Genomic DNA, 23,691 nt, shown 5'->3' on the forward strand with positions numbered 1-23,691 from the left:
ATTTTATCCACTGTTTTGTTTTTTTAAGGTTACTCGGGTCAAAACCCATACAAACAATTGTGGGACTACACTCGAGACTACACAGATCTCTCCTTCAGTTTTTTAGCCTTTTCTATGAAGTATTGTATCAGTGTTTTTGGTGTTGTGTTCTGCCAAATTGGCTCTGAGTTGAGCCAAAGGTCACCAAACAGCAGGAGTTGGCAATTTCTCTCACAGAATTGCTGGACTGCAAGAAAAAACTCTGTACAGGTGCTCATATAGACAGTCTCATTGACTCCACCAGGATAATAATATTCAGTCCCATTCCCAACACTACAGGGGAGCTTCCTCTGTTCGACCGTGACCTTTGTGTAAGGTGGGGGAAACGGACATAGGCGAAGGTATTTTGTGCTTTAACAGTTGAACCATGGAAATGAAGAAAATCATGGGGAACTAAAGTGCAGGGAGAACACAAGACTTTCTTTTCCAAGAAAGGCACAGGAGACTAAGAGGGAAACAAATGTTATATGAGGTCAAACGGCTATGTTTTAACATGGCGATGATTTCCTTTATTGGGATGAATGAGGCCGAAAGGTAAACACGATATTTTGGTATGTTGTTTTTGAGAGGTGCAATTACATTATTCTTCATTGATGATGTCCGTATAGAGTGGGTATGGAAAGTATTCAGACCCCCTTACATTTTTCACTCTTTGTTGTATTGCAGCCATTTGCTTAAATCATTTAAGTTCATTTTTTTTCTCAATGTACACACAGCACCCCATATTGACAGAATTATTTATATTTTTGCAGAATTATTAAAAAAGAAAACTGAAATATCACATGGTCCTAAGTATTCAGACCCTTTGCTGTGACACTCATATATTTAACTCCGATGCTGTTCATTTCTTCTGATCGTCCTTGAGATGGTTCTGGAGAATCATGAGGTCAAAGAAACTGCCTGAAGAGCTCAGAGACAGAATTGTGGCAAGGCACAGATATGGCCAAGGTTACAAAAAATGTCTGCTGGCTGCACTTAAGGTTCCTAAGAGCACAGTGGCCTCCAATATCCCTAAATGGAAGACGTTTGGGACGACCAGAACCCTTCCTAGAGCTGGCCGTCCGGCCAAACTGAGCGATCGGGGAAGAAGAGCCTTGGTGAGAGAGGTAAAGAAGAACCCAACGAACACTGTGGCTGAGCTCCAGAGATGCAGTCCGGAGATGGGAAAAAGTTGTAGAAAGTCAACCATCATTGCAGCCCTCCACCAGTCGGGGCTTTATGGCAGAGTGGCCAGACGGAAGCCTCTCCTAAGTGCAAGACACAGGATAGCATGGATGGATTTTGGTGAAAAAACACCCGATGGACTCCAAGATGGTGAGAAATAAGATTCTCTAGTCTGATGAGACCAAGATAGAACTTTTTGGCCTTAATTCTATGTGTGGAGAAAACCAGGCACTGCTCATCACATGTCTATTACAGTCCCAACAGTGAAGCATTGTGGTGGCAACATCATGCTGTGGGGGAGTTTTTTTAAGCTGCAGGGACAGGGCGACATGTTGCAATCGAGGGAAAGATGAATGCGGCCAAGTACAGGGATATCCTGGACGAAAACCTTCTCCAGACCTCAAGAGAAAATTGTCTGAATACTTAGACCCATGTGATATTTCAGTTTTTCTTTTTTAATAAATCTGCAAAAATGTCAACAATTCTGTGTTTTTCTGTCAGTATGGGGTGCTGTGTGTACATTAATAATAAAAAAATGAACTTAAATTATTTTAGTAAATGTCTGCTATATAACAAAAGAGTGAAAAATTGAAGGGGGTCTGAATACATTTCCTACCCATTGTATGTTGAACTTGCATATACTCCTATCCACTTCGTTTCAGTCAGTTATGATATGAAGTTTGGATACATATTGATATTTCCTACCGGACTTTTGTAAGTGCATCGTACAATGGGTCATATTGTATATGGGTGTGAAGGAAAGGGGCACAGCCCACACTCTTTCATGCTCGAGAGACGGGTTTGGATGATTCTTGGAGCCCGAAAGTACACCACCGTCCGCAATCATAACATGTCGCTGCTTTTCTGGTCTGCTGGTTTTGTTTGAATGAGTGGTCTGAAACGAGGTTTTTGCAGTGCAGATTGTAGCTGGTGCTGGACCAGATGTCAGCCTCTTCCTCTCTTTACACAAGGTTCGGTGTTCCAAAAGATACAAGATCTTTCTGAGAGGGAATTGAGCAAATCTTGAAGAGAAAGGATTTGTTAGGATTATAATACAGTACATTCAATTATCAATGTATTGTTGGGACCCATTTTAACCGAAGATTGCCATCTGGTGGCGAGTCTTTTCACAATTAGAGAGCCTTTCCAGAGTGCAGTGTGACCCTAAATACATCATGATGTAGGATTATGCTACTGTTATATGAATCATTTGGAAAATGTGTTTCTTATTTTGCAAGGTTCGTCATTTTATGCCAGTTTGTTGGCAGAGATGATGCTACAGATTCATGGATGGGGAATGCATAGGCTATGAGTTTCTTCCTTTGAAAAGCAATGATGGGAAATGCTTACGCAAGCCTTTAAAATCTTAATTCTTTAAGCTTAAGAAGTTGGCTAGTAGTTTTAATGAGTGAAAAAAGCACTGTGATCAAAGGCGCAGAACAGAGGCCCTTATTTCATTCACTAGATTAGGAAAAAGCTTTTGAAGGAAGAATAATGCTCCTTTGGATTCCAGGAGATAGTGTGTATTTTATAACTGGATTAGGGGTTTGTAGAAATATGCATATTCGTGGGTTTCACTTTCTTTCGACAGGGTGGGATCGGGTCACAAGTTAGACTTTTTGCGTGAAAAATGTGCAAGATCATAAAAAACTGTGTCCAGAACCGTCTCCTTAACTTCATTCGGCAAGGCAATATGAATGCTTTTATAGTTTTAGCTGTCATTTTTCGATTTCGCGCTAAAAGTCAGTTTGTCCTCTTTGCGTCAGTCAGATTCATCCGCGCCAAGGAGCAACACAGAAGCACAAACCGCGTCCAGAAACGAACTGCGCAGGTATCTTGCAATTTATTTCACGTTTCAAACACACGTGGATAAAGCTGCGAAAGTTACGGATTGCCATTTTTAGACGTCGCCGAACTGTTCGGTAGAGTAAAGCGCTCCGTTCTGGCAACCTTTGTACGCGCACCCGTTGACCCTCCACAGAAGCCTTTACGCTAAACTAACAACGTCCGCAAAATTAGCGAACGGAAATGCCTGCGTTCTAATGTGCGGCGATAAGCGTTTGGAATCTGCGGTTGGAACGTTCCGTGGTTATCTTGTTGCCGTGGCAACCTAGGTTTGTTTTGAACGCGATGGATCCAGATCCGAGCTGCGGTTCTCGGAGGGATTTGTGGACTGGACCGAGCGCCGTGTAAAATGAGATACAAGAGACGATGAAGTGTTCGAGTTGGGTTTGTGGGAGCAGATGTGGGCCACTCACCCCCATTTATGACGTTCGTTTACTTTACTGGTTTCTATTTAGCACGTTCAGAGCACAGAAAAAAGGGTGTGTGTGTGTGTGTGTGTGTGTGTGGGGGGGGGGGGTGATAGAACCTCATTTACCCCAATGGATTCCGTCCTTATTTCTGAGAAATCTTGATTCACTGTTGCTCCTTATAGGTGGTTTGGCCTGTGCTGGTGTAAAAATGTTAAAACCCGGTATCCTTAGGGTTAGTATGAATGGAACAGTTGCGTGGTTGTTCCTACACCCCTCTATAGTGCAACCACGAGCTGTCAATCAATGAAGTTGCTGTGACAGCAGAGCTTATCCACTAAATAGCCTCCTTCACCTCTCCAGTCTGCTTGAGCTTTTAGGTCTGGCAACTTACTTTGAACTTATATTCAAAGTCGTTATTCATTTAGCGTGAATAAAAGACAAAAATTCATAGTCAAAATAAAGATATTTATTCTCTTTATTCCCTATTCACAGAAACACTTACTTTTGTACAAGACCTCCACTCGTGCACTATTCGTATTTGTCTAACAAGAGTTGGTGACCTAGTTTGTTTAGCTAGATATGAAGTTATTATAAACTTATCTAAGCTTATTTCTGTCCGAGTCGCTCCATTGCCTTGTGTAAGATCTTCAGGTCTTCCCTCATCTGCCCCAAAGCATTCTGGATCTTTGAAGGCTCGTCCAGAATCTCCATGCTACAAGTGTAAGGATCATATTTAATGGAGAAGGGTTTCTGAATTGTGGATGAGTATTGCCTGCGGAACAACAGCAATGTCAGTCACGGAGGAACTTTACGCTGACTGGTGTATTTTAGTTCTCCTCGGAGGGATCTACAAATGGGGAAGCAATCTGAGGAAAATATTAACACCCACCTCAGTTTGTGTTTGGCATCCTCGAAACTCTCGGACACGAAGTACACGGGCTGATACGAGTGGTCCTGGTATGGTTGGATTGCTGTCTCAGCTGGGTCGAATGGTTTGTATTGAGGCTCATTAGAAAGAGCATACTGGAAAAAGACACGATTCATTATCCAGATGTGTACGAACGCAGCCTTGAGGCCTGATTACTTTTTATGAATTGTCGGCCAAAACCCACCAATCAGGTTCTAAAGTGAACACGGGCAGCCAAGGGTGATGGCAAGAGAAGAAATCTGACTATTTTCAATATTTATTAATGTTCTTAATATCACGGTTAACTAGGAAAGCCCTTGTCATAGCCAAATATCTTAGACTAGACTGTTGATAAAAAGATAGTCGCTTTTTATCTTTTGGCTAATCTTTATAGGAATCATGTGACATGGTTTTATAAAAAGTGCTTAAGACTCTTGTTATAAATGACTAAAGAACAAACCGTGGTTCATATTGTGTTTTTGAATCAAGACATAAAAACTATTACAAAATGTATAAAAAAATATCCTACCAGAAGTTCTCCATAGGAAGACAGAAGTCCAGCACCATAGGCCTTCACTGTTTCATTCTGTTTACATAGACCAAACTCCACTGTAAACCAGTACAGCTGTGTGCAGAATTTCAGGATGTGTTGTTTAGCCATATTTACACAATCCAGTAAACACAATCAGCTAAACAATACCTAATGGTTAAATATAAACAGTTTGTACATCTAGGACGCAATAAATCTTTATAGATAATTAGCTTTTACACAATTCCTTGCAGTCTGAAACGATGTCCACAAGGGGTCGCTAAATACTTGCATAAATACTCCACACACGCGTTTATCTGCACTTTGATTATTTCCAGGTGGATTTACTAACCGTGGATAGCTTCTCAATATCCTCATCAGAAGCTCCAAGTGAGGCAAGTCCAATCTCCTGCAGGATGAAATAGTAAGTGACAAATACAAGCAGTTGTAAATGAACAGGATTCATTTATAGGTATTAAAGTAACACATTTAATGAACACTCATATTACCTGCGAAAATTGAGCAAATTCTTTGTCTGCAAGCATAGGGATATGTCCAAGTAGTTCATGGCAACAGTCACTGTGAATTTACAGTCCAGTCATGAAAATATTAATTTTGAATATAACAAAGGTTTGCAAAATGAAATGCTGTGTCACTGTACGTACGGTTCGGGGGAATGCATTGGTGCTGAGGGGTGACGAATGTACTGGGTACACTGGAACACCCTGAAGGCTAGGCTTGCAAGGAAGTCTCGAGCAGAGAGAAGCCCTGCCACTGGCCGCAACTGGAACCCTGTTCTTTCTAAACAAAGATACAAACACACAAACACACACAGGCACCAGAAATTGTTGATTCATTTTTGCAATGCATATTATACAGGTCTTTTACTTAATTTTGCTAATAAACAATGAATTTCAAAGCAGCCAAGGTTCTGTTGCAGCTGGCAGAGCATGATCCTTAATAAAAGCAATGGGTTTGAGTCCCACATGCATAGTGATAAAAAATATACACATTAAGATAATATGATAAATGTGTCAGCTACGTAAAAGAAAAGCAAAAAATAAGAATGATTTACCTTTAAGAAATGCAGACACATCTCTGAGCTGAGGAATTTTGTCCTCCCCATACAAACGTTCACTCTCCAGCTGTCCCAGGGCGTCTAGGTACTGTCTGCATGCGTGACTCGGGTATAGGCTGGTCAAGGTTCTGTAGACTTCCCTCCTGTCTCGTCACAATCACGTGGCATTATCCTTCTGTGCATATTATATATATAATAAATGCATACTAAAACTTGTCTTGTAATTGGGGAAACCTACCAAGTGGCGACCTCCTCAGGAGTGTATTCCACTAAAGGCAGGGGGTCTTCACTGCAATGAACAAAAAGACGAGTGATTTTTTTTACATATTATTTAATATAAAATAATGACATTATTATTATTTATAGTTTACTTCAGATTACTTACTGCTTGTAGTTAAAAGCAAGCTCAGTGATCAACCCTCTTCGTTTTCTGTACTCCGGATCGCTAAAACCCTGAATAATAAAATCACTGTCACTGGTAATTCTTATTGATCTGAATAAGACGTGTGCGTAGAACCAAATTATAAATTATTGGACGTAAATATTATCAGCATCCATGTTATTTCCTTACAGGGTGGTCCTGGTCAAGATCAGGGTCGTATTTTGTTATCAGATGATTGCATTTGTCCAGGTCAGCAATCTTCTCTGGAAACCACGGAACTAGGATTAAAGCATAGCAAAAATCGTGTTTTCGTTTTTATAATTCGTTTAGAAATAAATAGATTCATTTAAGATGTTAAAATTATATAAATAAATAATTATAATAAACCTACACTTTTCTTCTTGCACCAGTCGTACATCATCTGCAACTCTTTTTAGGGAGTTGATGAAGATGTCGGTATGGGAGCAGTGCACTTCACATCTCATGAAAAACTCCAGATAATCACCACCGCTGTTCTTCAACTTTCTGCTCGGTCGGCTCTCAAGATGAAGTAGTTTGGCTTCGAAAGTCTAAGTTGAAAAAAACAATTTCTATAGAGTCGATTTATTGAACTTACAATGACGCATATTTAAAACCTTTTAACACTTGCGTATTGGTTTGTCATCAAATGTGTCTAAAGGGCTCTTTTATGCCTGTATGGTTCCATAATAAAAATAATAAATAAAACATTTAACCACAGAAATGTTCTTGCAAAAAGATTATCTGGAAAAAGGTTTAACAGAATTTGTAACGCAAGCTTGTTGTTCTGGTTCTCAGGTTGTTTGGGATATACCAATTTTTTGAAATCTAATTTCAATTGAATTTATCCAAAAAAATTATCTCTGACATGGTGTGTTAATGTGTTGGTTATTAATTTAAAATACATAGGATAAATAAAGTGGCTTACCTCAAAGACCTTACCCGCTTTGAAGAACCCTGCGTTTTTCTCATTTCTGAGTGTAAAGAGGACGTTGAGAGTGACCTTGCCGCTTATCTCTTCCTCAAAAACGAAGCTGTCCCCACACCGCGAGGGTCCCGGTGAGGACGAAGCGCTCTCTCTCTCCCGCCGAGCATCTTCAATCAGACTGCGCTTTCTGCCACTGAAAGGAATATTCTGCCCTATGCTCTCCGTCTTCATCGGTTCCTTTATAAAAATGTGGCTGTATTTGTCAATGTATTCAAAATAACTTCGAAGTACAGAAACGTTTCCCCAATGCTCTGCCCAAATTTGGATAAATCTGTATGCTCAGACTAAAGTCACAGTCATGGCAATTTATATAATGAGGTGCCAAGACTTTATGCAAATGTGTTACGCAAATGCACGTCTGATTTTAAGGTGAGATGCGTCATGGGTTTGCGCTTTTCCTTTTCTGGCACCAAATAGCCACGTAACGTCACTGGTGTTGTTCAGCTATAAAATAATCAACGACACAAACCTAACAGTGTTGTTGTGAAAGATCACTAAATGAGCATTTAGTGGAAATGTGATAAATCCATCTTGATTTGTAGCATAGCCCAAAATTAAATAAAAGCAGAGAATTGAGATTGTGGTGCTCTCCAAGGTACTGAAACAGACTTCTGTGCGCATGCCGCAACACTTTTCTTTAGGAACAGCGACAATAATGATACAACAACCTTTATTGGTTACTTAAAGTACATTGTAACAATGCATGCATAACATTTCACACATAACATGAATACTTCATATAGTCACAGATAAATGATATTTTTGTCTTGACTAACGTTTAACAAAGCCATTTTCCTCAATGAAATGGCTCAACGCGTCGAATTATCCATCCTTTCATCCTGTAATTTCGGTGATTGCGGGTTCGTTAGAGGAAATTGTCTCGTAAAAATGAAGCAAGAAGCGAAAATAAGCAGCAACAGCTGAAGCAAATACTCGACGGTAGGTAATTCTTATTTCTTTACGTTTTCACTATCGAAAAAATAATCTAGTATCAATGTATAAAGTAACTTTTTGTTATTTAAAAGCGATTAATTTTGCATAGCTATTTCGTTATCTTTGATAAATATGTAGCGCCTAAATATTTGTGGACTTGCAAACATGCAATAAATATTTTCTACATGGAATACATAAAGACTACATTATGACAAGTCGCCTTCTAGAACAATAAAAAGGCGAGGACGTTGCGTCATAGATTATGGATTAAAAGCAAGACAAATAGCTAATGGATTTAAGGATTTTTCTCAAGCACACTCCAGCATTTCCTCTTTATTTTTCCTTCCGGCACTGTTTTATTCCATCTTCTGCAGGGCATTACACAAGATTGACATCTCACCTGAGAAAATGAAAATGCATGTCATTTCAGTTTCTATAACGCAGATTTCGACGCTACACCTCACATTTGCATATTATCAATTTAGTGACATATATGACAAAATATTTTAAACCAATTAATTTACATGTTTAGGGATACAGGACAATATGCTTTTAACTGAACCATTAATGTGATTCTTATTAATTTACCAACAATATCATGGATACTAATAATTTTCAATGATTTATGCTTGTGTTTAATGGACAATTAGTTTTTCTGATGTAAAATCCTGAACACACACCACTGATGCTGTCAGCCAGATTTCTCAGCTGCTGTGTGTTATCCAACACTTCAATTCTCTGTGTGTAGGCATTGTAGCGCACAGAGAATGGTCTGGGAATGGTGGTGGCGAATTTCCTACAAAACGCAAAAACACAGAAATAAATAAATGCTTTTTGAAAACATGGCTTGTTGGAGAACCATCCCTTTCTTTGGGTCTATACCTGACTTTTTCTTTGGCATTCTCAAAACTCTCGGCCACAAAGTAAACAGGCTGGAACTTGGTAATGGGATACTTCTGCAAGCAGGTCTTCTCTGGCTCAAAGGGCTGAATGTTTGGCTTCTCTGACAAACAGTACTGCAATACAGTAATATAATAACTCAATTTAAGTCTCTTTTACCAGTCTTGTTCCTAAAGTTGAGTTACTTCCATACTGTAATACTTTTCTCTATTTAGAAAGAGTCTTGATCCGGAGATTAGAGCAGGAAACAACAAAGAATATTTTGAGCACATTGTTGCCTTTTGCACACATACACACCTGCAGTTCACCAAAAGATGAGAGCAGTCCTGCCCCATAAGCCTTTATATCATTGCCTTGTTTGCACAGACCAAATTCCACAGTAAACCAGTAGACCTGCAAACAAAATTTTACTCTGTTGTAATCATCCAGTCCTTGTGTGTAAACCATATCTAAATGATCTACAGTACAACTATTAATCTATATGTTTTTGTAAATTAAAATCTAAACGCACTGTAGCCAGCTTCTCAATGAATTCATCAGGTGCGCCCAAGGAAGCTAGTCCAATTTCCTGATCGGACAGAAAACATAAAATCACACTGATCAATGCTCTTCAGAGATCACCGCATCACAGAAGACAAACATATATTTGCATCCTTGCATACAATAATGTGTGAGCATCAAACCTGTGAGAATTGTGCAAAACTTGGGTCGGCAAACAACGGAACGTGTCCCAGCAGTTCATGACAGATGTCGCTGAAAAAATACCACCAGTTTATTACCAGTGCCTTTATATGTTACATTACTGTTGACATGACACACAGTTTCTGCCATGACCTCCTGCTTTGCACATGTAGCCATTAACTGTAATTATTATTAAAAACACAGCACTCACGGTTCGGGTGTGTACATAGGCTTGGAGCTGTGCCGTATGTACTGGGTTGAGTGAAAAACCCGGAAAGCAAGTCCTGCAAGGAAGTCACGAGAAGAGAGGAGACCTGCCACAGGACGCAAAGCGAACCCGGTGCATGCTGGGAGAATCATGAAAGGATGTGTTAGTGTGCATCAGAATAAAGAGCACTTGATTTGAATAGAAAAACTTGAATGTAACCATGAATAAATGGTTTATTTTGTTCAAGTTTTATTGTTTTAAAATACGATTTATTTTTTAAATCTAATACGCAATGCGTAAAAACAACAGCCATTTGTTGGTTACATAGTCAGATTGGCTCAACCAGTTGTGTGAATTTGGGGTGGGATTATCTATATTTCTGACCTGTGACAAATGGTCTTTATTTATTATTTTAGTCATTATTTTTTCAATTCCATTTTGCTTATGTTTGTGGCACAGAAATTACACCCTTCCCCTTTAACTGAGTGTTAAAAGGGGAACCATTAATCCCGGTCTTGTACAACGTAAAATCTTACACTGCAGATAGCTTGAGATATCCTCTAGCTGTGGTATGTTGTCCTCACGATAGCCACAGTATTTCTCCAGCAGTGGAAAAACACGGTTGTGTTCACGGCAGGCGTGTGTGGGGTACAGAGTCTTTAACTCTCGAAAAACCATTCCCCATGTGGCCTTCTCTTCAGCTGTGTATTCCACATGTGGAATAGGTTGTCCACTAAGAGAAGATGAGAGAGACAATTTAAACTGAATAAAAAAACTATTTTAACAAACCCATTCATTTTATTCTATAGTGCTTTTCTGTGTTTACACAAAGTACACATGCAACAAATTACATTTGTGAACGCATCAGGGAAAATAATGTAACTTTCTTTCTGTTCTTCGCATAAAGCTATGATATGGTTTTTTTCTTTTTCAATGGGTCATTTAAGCAAGATATAGTACTTTGGTATAGCAAATTTTTAAGTCTAACAGACAGCACTAACTTTTATTTTGTTTTTGTATCCCACAGAAAATCATACTAGCACAAAGGTGTGGAACTATATGAGGGTGAGTAAATATGAACAGAATTTCCATTATTGGTTTGAACGATGTTTTTAATGCACGCCCAAATATTTGCATACAAACATATCACTGAACCCAGGGGTGTTTATTGACATAATGTGTACCAAGTTGCTCACACACGTCATATCTATCTGTTATGGTCAGATGAGTGGTGTTGTAATTGATTGGAGAGTCTATGTAAATATCCCTCAGGGGGGCGTTGCATTCAACGCTCCTGCCCTTTGTAGTGGCCGTGTGAATAATGCAACTCAATTATGGTGACAAAGCTGTCGGCGCTCGGGACCCCACTGGAACCCTGTAATTTAGCCCTTTTGTTATGCAGGGTAATTTTCCATAGAAAGTACAACAAAAAACAGGGGAAGCTCTAAAAACCCATGGGAAAGTGGAGTAGGAGGGGGAATATACGGACAGGGAACACGTAAGCAATAGTTACTGTCTGTAGTTGTATGCGATGTCAGCGAATTCCTTCCTCCTGGTGCGGTACACAGGGTCTGTGAAGCCCTGCGAATGAAAGGCAAGAAAGAGCGATGTCAGAGCGTCTGATCTGCGACCACAAAGTAGATCTACACACAGATCTGATCTCTCAGCAGCCTTTGACAGTATAGCACAGCAGTGAAATACCCATTCAAATGAAGCCTTTGTAGAGCGAATGCATTTCAGTTTAATGATCGCTGCAATTATTTATAATTACAGGGCCCCAATTAAAGCGATGACATCAATTTGAGGGCCCCTGCCCGTTTCCATTAGAATAAAGAGTGATGCTCCCATTCTGACCGTGGGCTTTTAGCATCGCACATACAGGCTAGGTTATCTTTAAAAACACTTGTGTACGCCCACACACGCATGCGTTTAAATGAAAATGAAGAAGTTTTCTCTCTCACTTTCGTTTATATATGCAAACAACCCCCCCACACATCTCACTCGTGTGTACTGCCACTTCAAAACCACAACACACACATGAAGTGCCTTACAGGATGATCTGAATCCAGCTCTGACCCGTAGCTGAGAATCTGGTTGGCGAAACGGTCCAAGTCCCGGATGTCATTGGGAAACCATGGCACTTTTGATGAGAAAAGAAAAAAGTTATTTTTCATCATTCATTCATTTCTTGTGTGCATGCTGTGTACATTTTCTGAACATCTGAATTAAGGAATTAACTTAAATAATATAATGAAAGTTCTAAAGATAAGTACATATCAAAGGTGGTTTTGTGAACACTTAAGTTTACCGTAGGCCTGTATTGTCCAAGACCATTTAGGCAGGCAGGAAGAAACTCTGACTGATATACAGTAGTGGCCAAAAGTGATTTCCAACTTGAAAATCGATGATTGGTGTCTTTGACTTTTATGGAAATATGGCATTGAAGATTCTGTAGGTATATGTATATGTTTTGTGTGCATTGTTTAGTTGTGCTTGGAGTGTAAAAACACAACACATGTGCATGAAAGTTGAATTAAGGTCCTGCAGAATGGCTGAGTCAAAAACAGAATATCAACAAAATGTTAACAATTTGTAAAACTGTAGTGAAAGTGTGCTTTTTTCCTTAGAGTCAAAATGTCTTTGCAAATATCTATTTTGTACTATGAGCTATTTTAATCTGAGCGAGCATTAAAGGCAAATATTGTATTAAATATTGCCCCCTCCTGACCTCACTTTTTCCCACTACTGTATAAAGTGATAAAACAACGTTTTAAAGGGGTTTATATACCGTTGTAAACAAAACAATAAAAATATGCACAGACAGTTCTGTTCATAGATATCTACTCAAGTTACTTTAACAATACTCCGGTTATATTTTTACAATTTAATGCAACTATGCTGAGACTAATTCAGTCTTGATCTTGTTTTCCATTGTGTGATGAAAATACAGCTTTATAAAATTGAGATTAATGAACCAAGTTCTGGATATGTGAGAAACTGGCTAATATCAATGTTGTGGTCATTAATATTGGCATGCTAAGGGAGATGAATGAGCCAGTAAACAAAAGCGTTGTGTGGAGAAAAAGCCAGAGGGTGACAACACCATCCGGACTGAGGTTAAATTCTGCTCTACAGCAGCCAGGGCTGTATATCTTCTAGATGTCTGACAGTTAAACTCTTTGGGGGTCCGGCCATCTTTGCATAGTTGACCAGTGAGGTCCAGCCTAAGGCGGTCGGGACAAAAGACCCTGAGCTTCGGCTGAAGACCCAGACTGGTTTTCCTCATAGCCCATAAATATCCATAAATGATGTTTTCTTATTGTATAGAGGGGGAAATTGTGGTGAGGTCAGTTGGTCTGTCACTCTTTGTGTTGAACTTTGACCCCGTACCCTGCTGAACTGCCTCACAGGATTTGTTCAATATGCTTTGGAGAGACATTCGCCGCCGGGAACAGACATTTCAGTCTGTTAGTGCTCGAAAGCTAAACTAATGTAATTCTGGAAACAACCAAAGAGAGGAGCCGAGTGTGAGGGTCTGTGCCATCCATCTCCATGGTGACATTTATTGGCGGTACATCAGTTCTATTTCTGCACAAAAGCTTTGTTTTCTTCACATTCCACGCTATCCTGTTCTTGCCCTCAACTGCACCCTGGCACAGAATGACCTCACTAGAGTTCTTATTTGCTCTTACAGCAATACTGTAGTACTGTAGTGGTACTGTTGTATCTCTGTTTCATCTCACCTGTGTCTTTCTGTTTGTTGCGTGTCAACTCGTGCACCTGACCTCTGATTTGTGTGCGTAGACCATCTACAATTTCATCAAGATCTTTGGAGGAGGCCGGATCCACACTGACGAAGAACTCGTATTCCTCTTTGTTCTTGCGTGACGGACGGGACTCAATGTGGGTCAGATTAATGTCTTTTTCCTGCAATGGACAAACAATATGAAAGAGAAAAAATATATATAAGGATAGATAAATTAACATCTAAGATGGCACATTAATCAAAATAAAGTAAATAAAAAGTGTGGTTTTGTTCACTTTCGTTTAACAATCTTTTATAATCTATAATAATCCATAACTGATATAATCCATAATTGATGAAACAATATAAAATATTGAAGAAAATATATCATTAAAATAATAAAGAAGTGCTTTATTATTAAGATCAATATGTTAATATTAATATTGTTACTAAATACATTTTTATACATGGTATTTTGTACTAATATAATATAAACATTTACAGTGCATCCAAGCTATTTATAATTATATTTCTAATATATTTTGGGGGGATTAACACAGAACATAGATACAGGAACAGTTTATAATATTGCTGGTCTATTCTAGAATTATTAAATTTCCTAAATTCATCAGAATTATATTCAGATCTATTTTATGTGACCACTAGATGACGCTAAAATCCTACTTTCATTATTTCCACCACAACGTGTAAGACACATAATTAGAATTTTTGTGTTTCTCCATTTTTTTTCTAATTCATTGGCAGTAAAATACGTTTGTGTACCGCATCAGTAAAACGCTGTTCCACACTGGGCAGACAAAAACATTTGTTCAGCACAAATTTTGGCACTCTACTTGACATCACAGCATTTCTTTGACCAATAGGAGAGGAGGGAGTTTTGCAAGTGTTACATGTGTTTGTTTTATGTTGTTTTGTATGTAGTTTTGCCATAAGAAAGGGAGGATACTTCGTTGCGGTTTACTATAGGTCCGTATAGGAGGCGGATGAATGTTTACGATGTTTTGGACAGTCTCGTTTCTCATTAGTTCCTCATGTTTCATCTTGTACTGATTGAATCCATATGGATCCTTTAGAAGTCACATAACAATTCTGAATACGTTTTTGCATTGTTTTTCTGCTTGTTTGTCATTGTTTTAGTGCTGGATTTGTGTAATTCATGAGTTTGAATGGGGTCAAGCATTCTTAGATCATTGTTAATGTCATCCACATTAGTTAATGATAAATTCTAGTTTATTCCGCTAAACATTGTTTCTATTTAGTATTAAGTTCAAAGTTTAGTATTAAGTTTCTTGTATTAAAAGACAGGAAAGTTTTTTTGTTATTTTACTTGCTGTTAATTGCTTTGGCTCAGGCCTAGATTTAAGGCGTTACAACGACACAAGCTTTGTACTGAGTTTGCGAATATGGATGGGCGGAGTAGGGGGTGTTTCGTGGGGTGGAGTAGGGAGGCACAGAAGGGCCAATCAACACACAGCAGCAAGGCTTTAATCTTTATTGTAGCAACAGGGGGTGCGTGTTTGGCACATAGCCATTATTGATTTGCAGGAGAGCACCAGAGAAGCACAAGGTAGCATTCAGGCTCATAAACTTTCTTCAAAAGTTGCACAAAGCAGCAGGCGTGCTTTTAGGAACAGGGAGATTTATAGCGGTATGTAAAATTCAGGATGCTTGTATAGCTTTCGACTGGTTAGTAACATTATGGCAGTATGGGTTCATTAAAACCATCCACTTTTCATCCAGTCTACAGTCACATTGTCACAAATCTAGACATGCTGTACTTTGATACAAGTGGGGCGGAATTTTGGAAATGAATCAAGAAATCTTGGCATTATTGAAAAGCACAGAGACTGTGTTCGTGTGTGTATGCACGTGTAACTTTTTTATTCCCGATACCTTGCTTGATTTTATTGATGTTTTATTAATATGTACGGAAACGTCACTTTTCATTTTTCTTTACTGAACTCGCCCTTTTTGTTATAGTATGTGTGTGTGCATTTGAAAGGTTAGATGTTGGCATCTTAAAGAGAGTTCACCTTCCAAAAAAATATTTTGTCCTATTTTCTCACTTTCTTGTTTCTCTTTCTTTTGTGTCCGTGCCCGTTTCACTTCATTGCATAATTTTCACATAGGCTACATGTAAATAGTGACTAAGGCTGTCCCTATTTATTTTACAGGAGAAATAAAGTGAAATGAATTTGTGTAAGTAAATAATGATTTTAAATAAAGAGCTGTTAATTCTTCAGATACACTTGGTATGGTTTAGCTACTGGTCCGATTTACTCTCACTATTCCAGCATTCTTTGCTCGTAGTAAAATACAGTATACCACGTTTTCATAGTAAATGTGGTATGTCAACATTTCCTTGCTGTTTCATAAGATGAGGGCGGGCAGTTTACAAACTTTACCTACAAACATAACCTTGCATACCACACATCATTACCCAATCCCTTACAGATACAAATAGTCTTGTTCAGGGTTTTTATATTTCTAGAGATATCCATTGATATTCCTCTGTCCCTGATCCTGAAGTTTTGGCTTAAAATAAATGTGAGAGGGTTGCATATTATTATTATTATGAAAGAGATGACGGACACACACACACACACACACACACACTTACTTCAAATAGTCTAAGCACCCTTGCGAGGGCACCAACCTCCTCATTCAGAGAGAAGATGCAGGATAGTACACCTGATTTGTTGGTCCGTTCTTCCAGATAAGAAGAGGTCAGGGACCCCTGTTAAAGAAACAGTGAGATATTGTTGACACCTGACTTCTGACACCTAAACACGACAAAATCAATAATGTGAAATGAATGTACTTGAAATGTGTTTGAAAGCAATCTCAGTGGCATTAAATGCATTTTATGTAAACCTGGGTTATTGTACCAGGGGAACTGAAATGACCCGTCTGTCTATTTGAACCCAAAAAAACATATTTTAAAGATGCAACACTGTATGTTAAATACTAGCAAAAGTATGTTTAATGTAACACTTTTTTCTTTGTTTCTGTAAATAGGCGTGTGTGTGTGTGTGCGCGTGTGTGTGTTGAGGTACTTTAACTCATGACCAAAGTCACACTTGCATTCCTATGAACCCACATTCCTATGATTTAATCATTATCATTACTTTCACCTTTCCCTGCTTTAATCTGCTTGATTCTCTTTAGAGAACAAAAGATATACAGGCTATACCAAAACTCTAAAACACGTTATATGTTGCCTTAAAAAATATTAATCTACACTGTGTCTTTAAATCCCTTTATTCTGTGGTCTGGATAATTCCCAAATCAGGTCTGAGAAACATATTGACATACAGATTTTCTGCACCATATAGGCAATATTAAATTCTAGTCTAGTAAACCTTTATCACTTAATTTTCAATGTTTTGTTATCCTTAAAACTGTGGAATACTAATAATTTAAAAATAATAAACATTATGTAAGGAAACATTTAAAAACGTAAAGTATTATTTAAAATGACATAAAAAGATGAATAAATGACCTTTTCCCCCTGTTCCTCCTTTATTTGTCTGAAACCTGCGTCCATTCTTGCTCAGGTGATGTTGCTGTGCTCGATGCTTCTGCCCACTCTGTGCAACCTATCCAGAACTTCAGCAATTTAACAGCACCACGTGATACCACACCCCCTGAACGGCCCGTGTCCCTGTCACGCGACCAATTTCTGTACACCCGTGCATGGGATGTTTGGAAGCTTCCACAACAGCACATCTGGTTTGTGTTGTCTAGTTTAGTTGTATAGATTTTTAAGGGGTGGTTATGGGCGAGATGGAGTTTAAAGTCAGCATTGTATAAGGATTTTTTTGTGGCGTTTAACAATGACTGAAGCATTTTTTATTCGTGGGTTATTTACATTTTGATAAAAAAATAATCGAATGCAAGAATTGTCTTGGAAAATCACACAATATGCGACAATTCTTAATATTGGATGCCATAAACACATCCTCCACATATAAAGGTTGATGTTCAGATTATACCCATGCGATGGCACCAAATACAAGTTGATTATATCCAGGTGACCGGATATGTTATCTCTGGTGGGTATTTTAGACAATTTACAGTGTGCATTTAGTTCGAAATATTTCAAAGACATTAAAATCAAGTAATGTCATTTTTAGATTATCTATGGTTTAATTTATTTTATTATGCACTGTTATGCCCAGAAATAGTGTCCGTTATATACATAGCACAACTCCACCGGAAGGTGGCAGTAGTTGTATACATTTTCGCACGTATTCTAATCGTAGTCATCAATAGCTGTCTAAAAACTTTTCTATACTATTAAGTATGCCAATTAATCCTCACATCAAAATGTAGGTCCATAACACAACTTTGATGTAGGCTATCTATGGACAGTTTAATTTTCTTTTCTTTCTTTTGGAAAGTTAAAATCTTTTCAAAGCGCTGAAACAATAACAACACAAATCAGCTGGACACCAAACACCCGCACATGTTGCAGGATAAAAGGAATTTAAGATACAGTAGCTAGACTGTGTTATAATAAAATCGAGTTTTTTACTTTTACATGACATGTCACACAAGATTTGCCTATTGTTATGGCAGTTTCTTGACGATTCGTTGTTTAAATAAAGTTGGCCAACCTTTTTGTATAGCATTGTTATTATTGGCATCTCTACTAGTAAATGTGTGCGTGTCCTAATCATGATGTAACGCATAACAGAAAGTATTATGGATTTAATGATAATAATGGAAATTGCAAAGGAAACGATAATGATTTATAGTATGCTGTGTTCTGTTGGTGGTTATCTGGTAGATGGAACCAATAGAACCCCCTTGAATCCTGCTGGAATAAGGCCCAAAACACACAATCTAAAAGGAAATTGAATGGTTTTGGTCAACAACTGATGGTTCTTAATGGTATTTTTGTTATAAAAACAATTAGAATTGTTTTTAAATACTCATTTTAAATATTTTTATATAATGCTGTGGAATCGTGTAGAAAGTGAACACAGTTAACAAATCCTCAAGTTCATTGGTGAATATGAAAACGAGGGTAGGCCACCACAGTCTGAGTCAACACGCTCTCAAAACGGGCTTTCTGAAATAGCAGCGCATAAACGACACGCACCTGCTCCGAATGCAGACCATGCATAGTCATTATAGTCAACTTGAGTCTGTACCACACAAAAAAAAACGTTACAATGTAGTTTTAACAGCTAACAAATTGAAATATAATCCCTCATATCAAACTCGGCTTTATGAAAAGAAAACAAACGGCTTTTTTGTTTGTATTATTTTAAGACGGCCAGAAGAGCTTCAATAGAAGTTCTGACGCCCAGATGTCATATTAATTATTACACCCGGGAATGACTGGAGCCTTCCCTAATCTTAAAGTATCGCGAAAGAAAGAAGAGCTTACAAAACGCTAATTGGACTCCGCAAATGCACTGACAGAGCACGGTGGATATGTTTCAGAGACTCCCAGCCCGAGTGAATAGAACCCACGCTTCTTTTCTAAACGCCCTTGCTGCGCTAAAAAAGTGAGAAGGGAAAAAAAAGTGAGGGGGAGAAAAGAAAGTTGGAGGGGGCTGGGTGCTTGAATGCTGGCCTGATCTTGAATGCCTCCTCCAACTAAGAGAAATTACACAATTTATTGCCCCCTCCCAACTCTACGCGCATCGCACACACAAAACCAGCGCAAAGTCATTCAAGCAAACTTGCCTTGGTCAGAGTAGATGGGTGTTTTCACGTCGCGAAAGCAATGTTCCATTATCATCCTCTGTGAAAGAGACGAAATCAATCGAGAGATAGTGCGCCGCGTCTACTGTAAGAAAGAAACGTGTGAATAAAGTGTAACTAATCGCGCGGAGAAGCTTGTCTTAATGCGCGTCCACAAAATAACCCATCCGTTCCGCCTTCCCAACTGTGATGATTTCCAATAATAAGAGACCAAATTCGACTTAGCCGGACAAAGATGCTTTATATGGAGCAATATTATATGGCTGTAAGATGTTAACAATGTAACGGAGGCCAGACAGTTCAGTTCGTTTTTGTGGGACAAGTGTTTTCACCACATCCTGAATGCAGGAATACCGAGTCCAATGAAAGCAATGTGCTTAATACTCTTGTTATTCAACTGTTTCGGAATTATTTGCTGTATTTGCTTAAGAAATGTTATGTTAAATGTTTATTTTTAAACATCAATACAGTAAGTGTCATCACGTATACGAAGGAGGAGATATGAATGTGAAAACTAATATTTTTTACAAAAACATTTGTACATTTTGTTTTTGTGTATTTGTGTATTGCTGGGTTCACAACGTGCATCGATTTGTGTATTTCCCATATTTTGGGTTACTTGTCTTCTTAAATTGAAGTCATCATTTTTATATTAAAAAGTTTAAAGACAAGTGTAACGTAGTTCGACTTTGGAAGATTCACGGGATGCCTTTCATGGCTGATCGTAGCTTGTGCGTGTGGTTTTGTTCTCCCAGAAACACTTGTCATAACCGAAAAAACACCTTTAGTCATTATTTACGAGAAGTTGTTTACTCAGCAGCGGCAGGAGCGGCACGCGTCTGGCGTACGCTACGCAACCGCATCTCAGTGCAAGGTGAATGCATGAGGCGAGAGGGGGCGTGGTTAGGGGGAGCGCACGGCGGGCCGCCGTCGTATTGAAAAGGCCGCGCTGTTTCCATCTCACAAATCAGAACAGGTCGAGAGTCCAGAGCACCGAGTGTCCAGTACCACTTGAGAGCGAGCGCATAAAGCCACACGTGAACGCCACGAGCAAGACGCGCGGCCACTGGGCACTCCAAACAAAACTTTTTTTGTCGCATAGCACTTTTCCTCGGGAAATGGACATCACTGCCAAGATGGAAATAAGCCTAAACCAGCAACAGTTCATGCCACCGTCCTGCTTTTTCGCCGCAGCCTCGCAGAGCATCCAACTCAGTCCGACCGACAGCCAGTGCAGCAATAAGTCAGCGTCAAAACAGGGGAAGAGGCAGCGCTCGTCTTCTCCGGAGCTGCTTCGATGCAAGAGGAGGCTTAACTTTGCAGGATTTGGCTACAGCTTGCCCCAGCAGCAGCCACACGCTGTGGCCAGGAGGAACGAGAGAGAACGCAACCGGGTAAAACTAGTGAACAACGGCTTCGCCACGCTCCGCGAGCACGTACCCAACGGCGCGGCGAACAAGAAGATGAGCAAAGTGGAGACCCTGCGCTCGGCCGTTGAGTACATCCGTGCGCTCCAGCAGCTCTTGGACGAGCATGACGCGGTTAGCGCAGCCTTCCAGTCGGGCGTCCTGTCACCCAACATCCCCCAGAACTACTCTAATGACATGAACTCTATGGCCGGGTCGCCGGTGTCATCGTATTCCTCAGACGAGGGTTCCTACGACCCCCTGAGTCCGGAGGAACAAGAGCTCCTTGACTTCACCAACTGGTTCTGAACGTATTGTGAAAGGTTCGTTTTCTTGTCTTTTGCGATTCAATTCCATCCATTCGGTTACTCTCATTCTGTTTTAAGGTTGTTTACACATGTGTATTAATCTCTGATGTTTTTCAATAGGAAAAGCCTAAAATCGCAGCACTCGCTTTGGAAGCACTCGGATGACCCCGTCCTCCAAGAACACAAAGCACTGCGTTTGCGCTGCAGTCCGGTTCGGACAGACTCACATCTAGAGATTGCCCATATAAACCGGCAGACTGACAGCCACCGGAGTGTCTAAGAACCAAAGGACTTAAGAGGGATGACGGAACCCCTGCAGAAGCCAGAGAGTCCGGCCCTTCCAGCGCATTCGCCCAAGAAATCCATTTTGAAAAAGACTTTCCACTAATCTGTGGCGTATATACAACGGCAATATATAAATGTTGTTTATCCTATGCTAAAGCTAATCAGAGATGGTTTGCCCTGTTCGTATAGACCCCTCTTTCATGTAAAACTTTAACAAGATGCTTCCAACGTGGCGAATTTTATTATATGAAGTTCTATTTGTATAAACCTGTTGAGAAAATGTTGTTTTTAAATATATTAAGCTATTTTTGTATGTAAGAGATTTATAGATGTTTTGTACACATTCCTTGTAATATGTATATATTTTTGACCTATAGCCTGCCGTTAAATGCTCATTACCTCTCGCTTCAGACTTATAGTCTCAGATGCATCGCAGCTGGCAGTTTCGGTTGTGGAGGTTTAAGATGAGTTTAAGACTCAAGAGTTTAAATTTCAGCACCGACGTGTCTTATTTATAGGAGTAATAATTGCAAATGTAATATGACTCTCGGAGTTCATAGTGATCAAAGGTTATGCAGCTATTGTCCAAACGGAACACAACGACGGTGTTTTGTGTCTCCATACTGCCTGTTCAACTTTGCCTTTAAAATGCTGGGGTTTGCTTCTCTCAGAAAATAAGAAAAATGCCTTATCTCCAGATTTTCTATACTTTAGTCTCATAATAAAAGTTTCAAAAAAATGATCTCGTCTTGAGTGTGTCTCGTGTATTGGGAAATATTCTGCTATGTTAGGGAAATAGATTTCACAACAATAGAACCAAGAAGTGATACAAAAGTGATAAGCCTGCTAACCCTCGGCAGTCTAACTGTCGTCAGGCAGGAGAAGACGTGACCAGCATACTGGCAGTTTCAGAGCTTGGGCTTATAATGAATGCCAATTTGGTGAACACATAGCATTTGAAAAATAAGCATGTTCTCATTCATAAACCGCTTGTCCGGTGTTTTTGTGCAAAAGTGGAGGAACGCATAAAACGCACGAGAACTGACAACATACTTGATATTTGTCTGTATTTTGACCTTACTAAAATGTTGCCGCTGAAGATCATTCAAATATCCTATTTGGATGTTCTAGAGAGGAAACAAGTTAGAATACTGATACATTAATGCACTTCGAAATGTACATTTGCTACATACTAATTATTTGATATTCTACTACTAGGCCTTCTTTATATAGGAACATGAACAATGGTTTTATAATAGTAGAAGTGTACAACCATACTGATTGTCATTCGGATCACCATATTTTTAACAAAACTTTAGCTGCTATTGTGATACAATTTTGAATTGGTGGTCACTATGGCCATTGGATAACATGGAAAGGAAATGTACTTTTTTTACTTCAAAAACATTTGACATCGTGCATAACTCGGAGAAAGGGTCGTGGGCTTTGACAGGTAAAGTGTGCGGGCGCGTGCCTGCCGTAATGAATTGAATGGCCCTGTGCGCGTGTGCGGCGCTCGAGTGGAGTCGGCTGAAGGCGCGTGTGCCTTTCTGACAGCAGCGCGCGACGCGCGCTCAACAACTGCCCCTTTAAAAACACAGCGTCTAGAAGCGCAGGGGCAGGTGTGAAAGACGAAAAACAAGTCCTTGGCGAAAGTAGCGCGGCCATTGTTCAAAGGTAGAGCTTTCCATAACTGTAGTTTTAATATGCATTTCTTGACGCGCAGCGCAAAGATTGTTTTTAGGCGCGTTGAATGGTCAACTGGCTTGAAATATATAAGGGTTAATCCACGAGATGGGGACAGTGTTATTACACCGTCGTGAGACAGAGCTTTTCAATTCACCTGTTGTGTGCTTCTAGTTAAACCAGAAAACGTTATGGAGACACACATTCCCTGTACAAGCTTCACGCCATTCATGCAACCTGAACTGCGTCCAAGTTTGTTTAACAGTGTGTGTGTGTAGTTGTGTGCGCAATCCATTCGTGCCCGTCCGCGTGTACATCCCTTTGTGGCAGAATGTTGCCTCCTCATTATGGCACGCCTGAATAGAGAAGGAACGGCCGCATGTAACCCACACTGATTAGTGATCTGGGCCCCTCTGATGTTCTCTCTGTTGAAATTCACG

At 39.5% G+C, this 23,691-nt stretch overlaps 3 protein-coding genes across 4 annotated transcripts; 1 reads left to right on the top strand and 2 right to left on the bottom strand.

Annotated features, from left to right (window-relative positions):
• Positions 1-3,904: 3,904 nt before the first annotated feature.
• On the bottom strand, positions 3,905-7,635 carry th2 (tyrosine hydroxylase 2). Its single transcript, XM_079455413.1, has 12 exons — positions 7,301-7,635; positions 6,746-6,923; positions 6,544-6,632; positions 6,358-6,425; positions 6,211-6,261; positions 5,970-6,115; positions 5,560-5,695; positions 5,404-5,473; positions 5,247-5,303; positions 4,895-4,990; positions 4,348-4,481; positions 3,905-4,230 (listed from the first exon to the last, which is right to left on the bottom strand). Exons 1-12 carry the CDS (start codon positions 7,529-7,531, stop codon positions 4,065-4,067), a joined length of 1,422 nt encoding a protein of 473 aa, XP_079311539.1. The 5' UTR covers positions 7,532-7,635; the 3' UTR covers positions 3,905-4,064.
• A 378-nt stretch (positions 7,636-8,013) lies between these two features.
• Positions 8,014-17,607, bottom strand: pah (phenylalanine hydroxylase). Of its 2 annotated transcripts, none has more exons than XM_079454065.1 (13): positions 17,351-17,607; positions 16,469-16,585; positions 13,868-14,009; positions 12,134-12,222; positions 11,596-11,663; positions 10,619-10,815; positions 10,086-10,221; positions 9,877-9,946; positions 9,705-9,761; positions 9,491-9,586; positions 9,176-9,309; positions 8,974-9,089; positions 8,014-8,693 (listed from the first exon to the last, which is right to left on the bottom strand). In XM_079454065.1, the coding sequence occupies exons 1-13, from the start codon at positions 17,393-17,395 to the stop codon at positions 8,650-8,652; spliced, it is 1,311 nt and encodes a 436-aa protein (XP_079310191.1). In that variant the 5' UTR covers positions 17,396-17,607; the 3' UTR covers positions 8,014-8,649. The 2 variants fall into 2 exon arrangements, with proteins under 2 accessions (XP_079310191.1, XP_079310190.1); XM_079454064.1 differs by having other exon boundaries at positions 13,826-14,009.
• A 2,934-nt stretch (positions 17,608-20,541) lies between these two features.
• Positions 20,542-22,297, top strand: ascl1a (achaete-scute family bHLH transcription factor 1a). Its single transcript, XM_079454066.1, has 2 exons — positions 20,542-21,295; positions 21,401-22,297. Exon 1 carries the CDS (start codon positions 20,685-20,687, stop codon positions 21,279-21,281), a length of 597 nt encoding a protein of 198 aa, XP_079310192.1. The 5' UTR covers positions 20,542-20,684; the 3' UTR covers positions 21,282-21,295; positions 21,401-22,297.
• Positions 22,298-23,691: the final 1,394 nt, after the last annotated feature.

Source organism: Barbatula barbatula, assembly GCF_947034865.1.
Source record: "Barbatula barbatula genome assembly, chromosome: 4".
Lineage (NCBI taxonomy): Eukaryota > Metazoa > Chordata > Actinopteri > Cypriniformes > Nemacheilidae > Barbatula > Barbatula barbatula.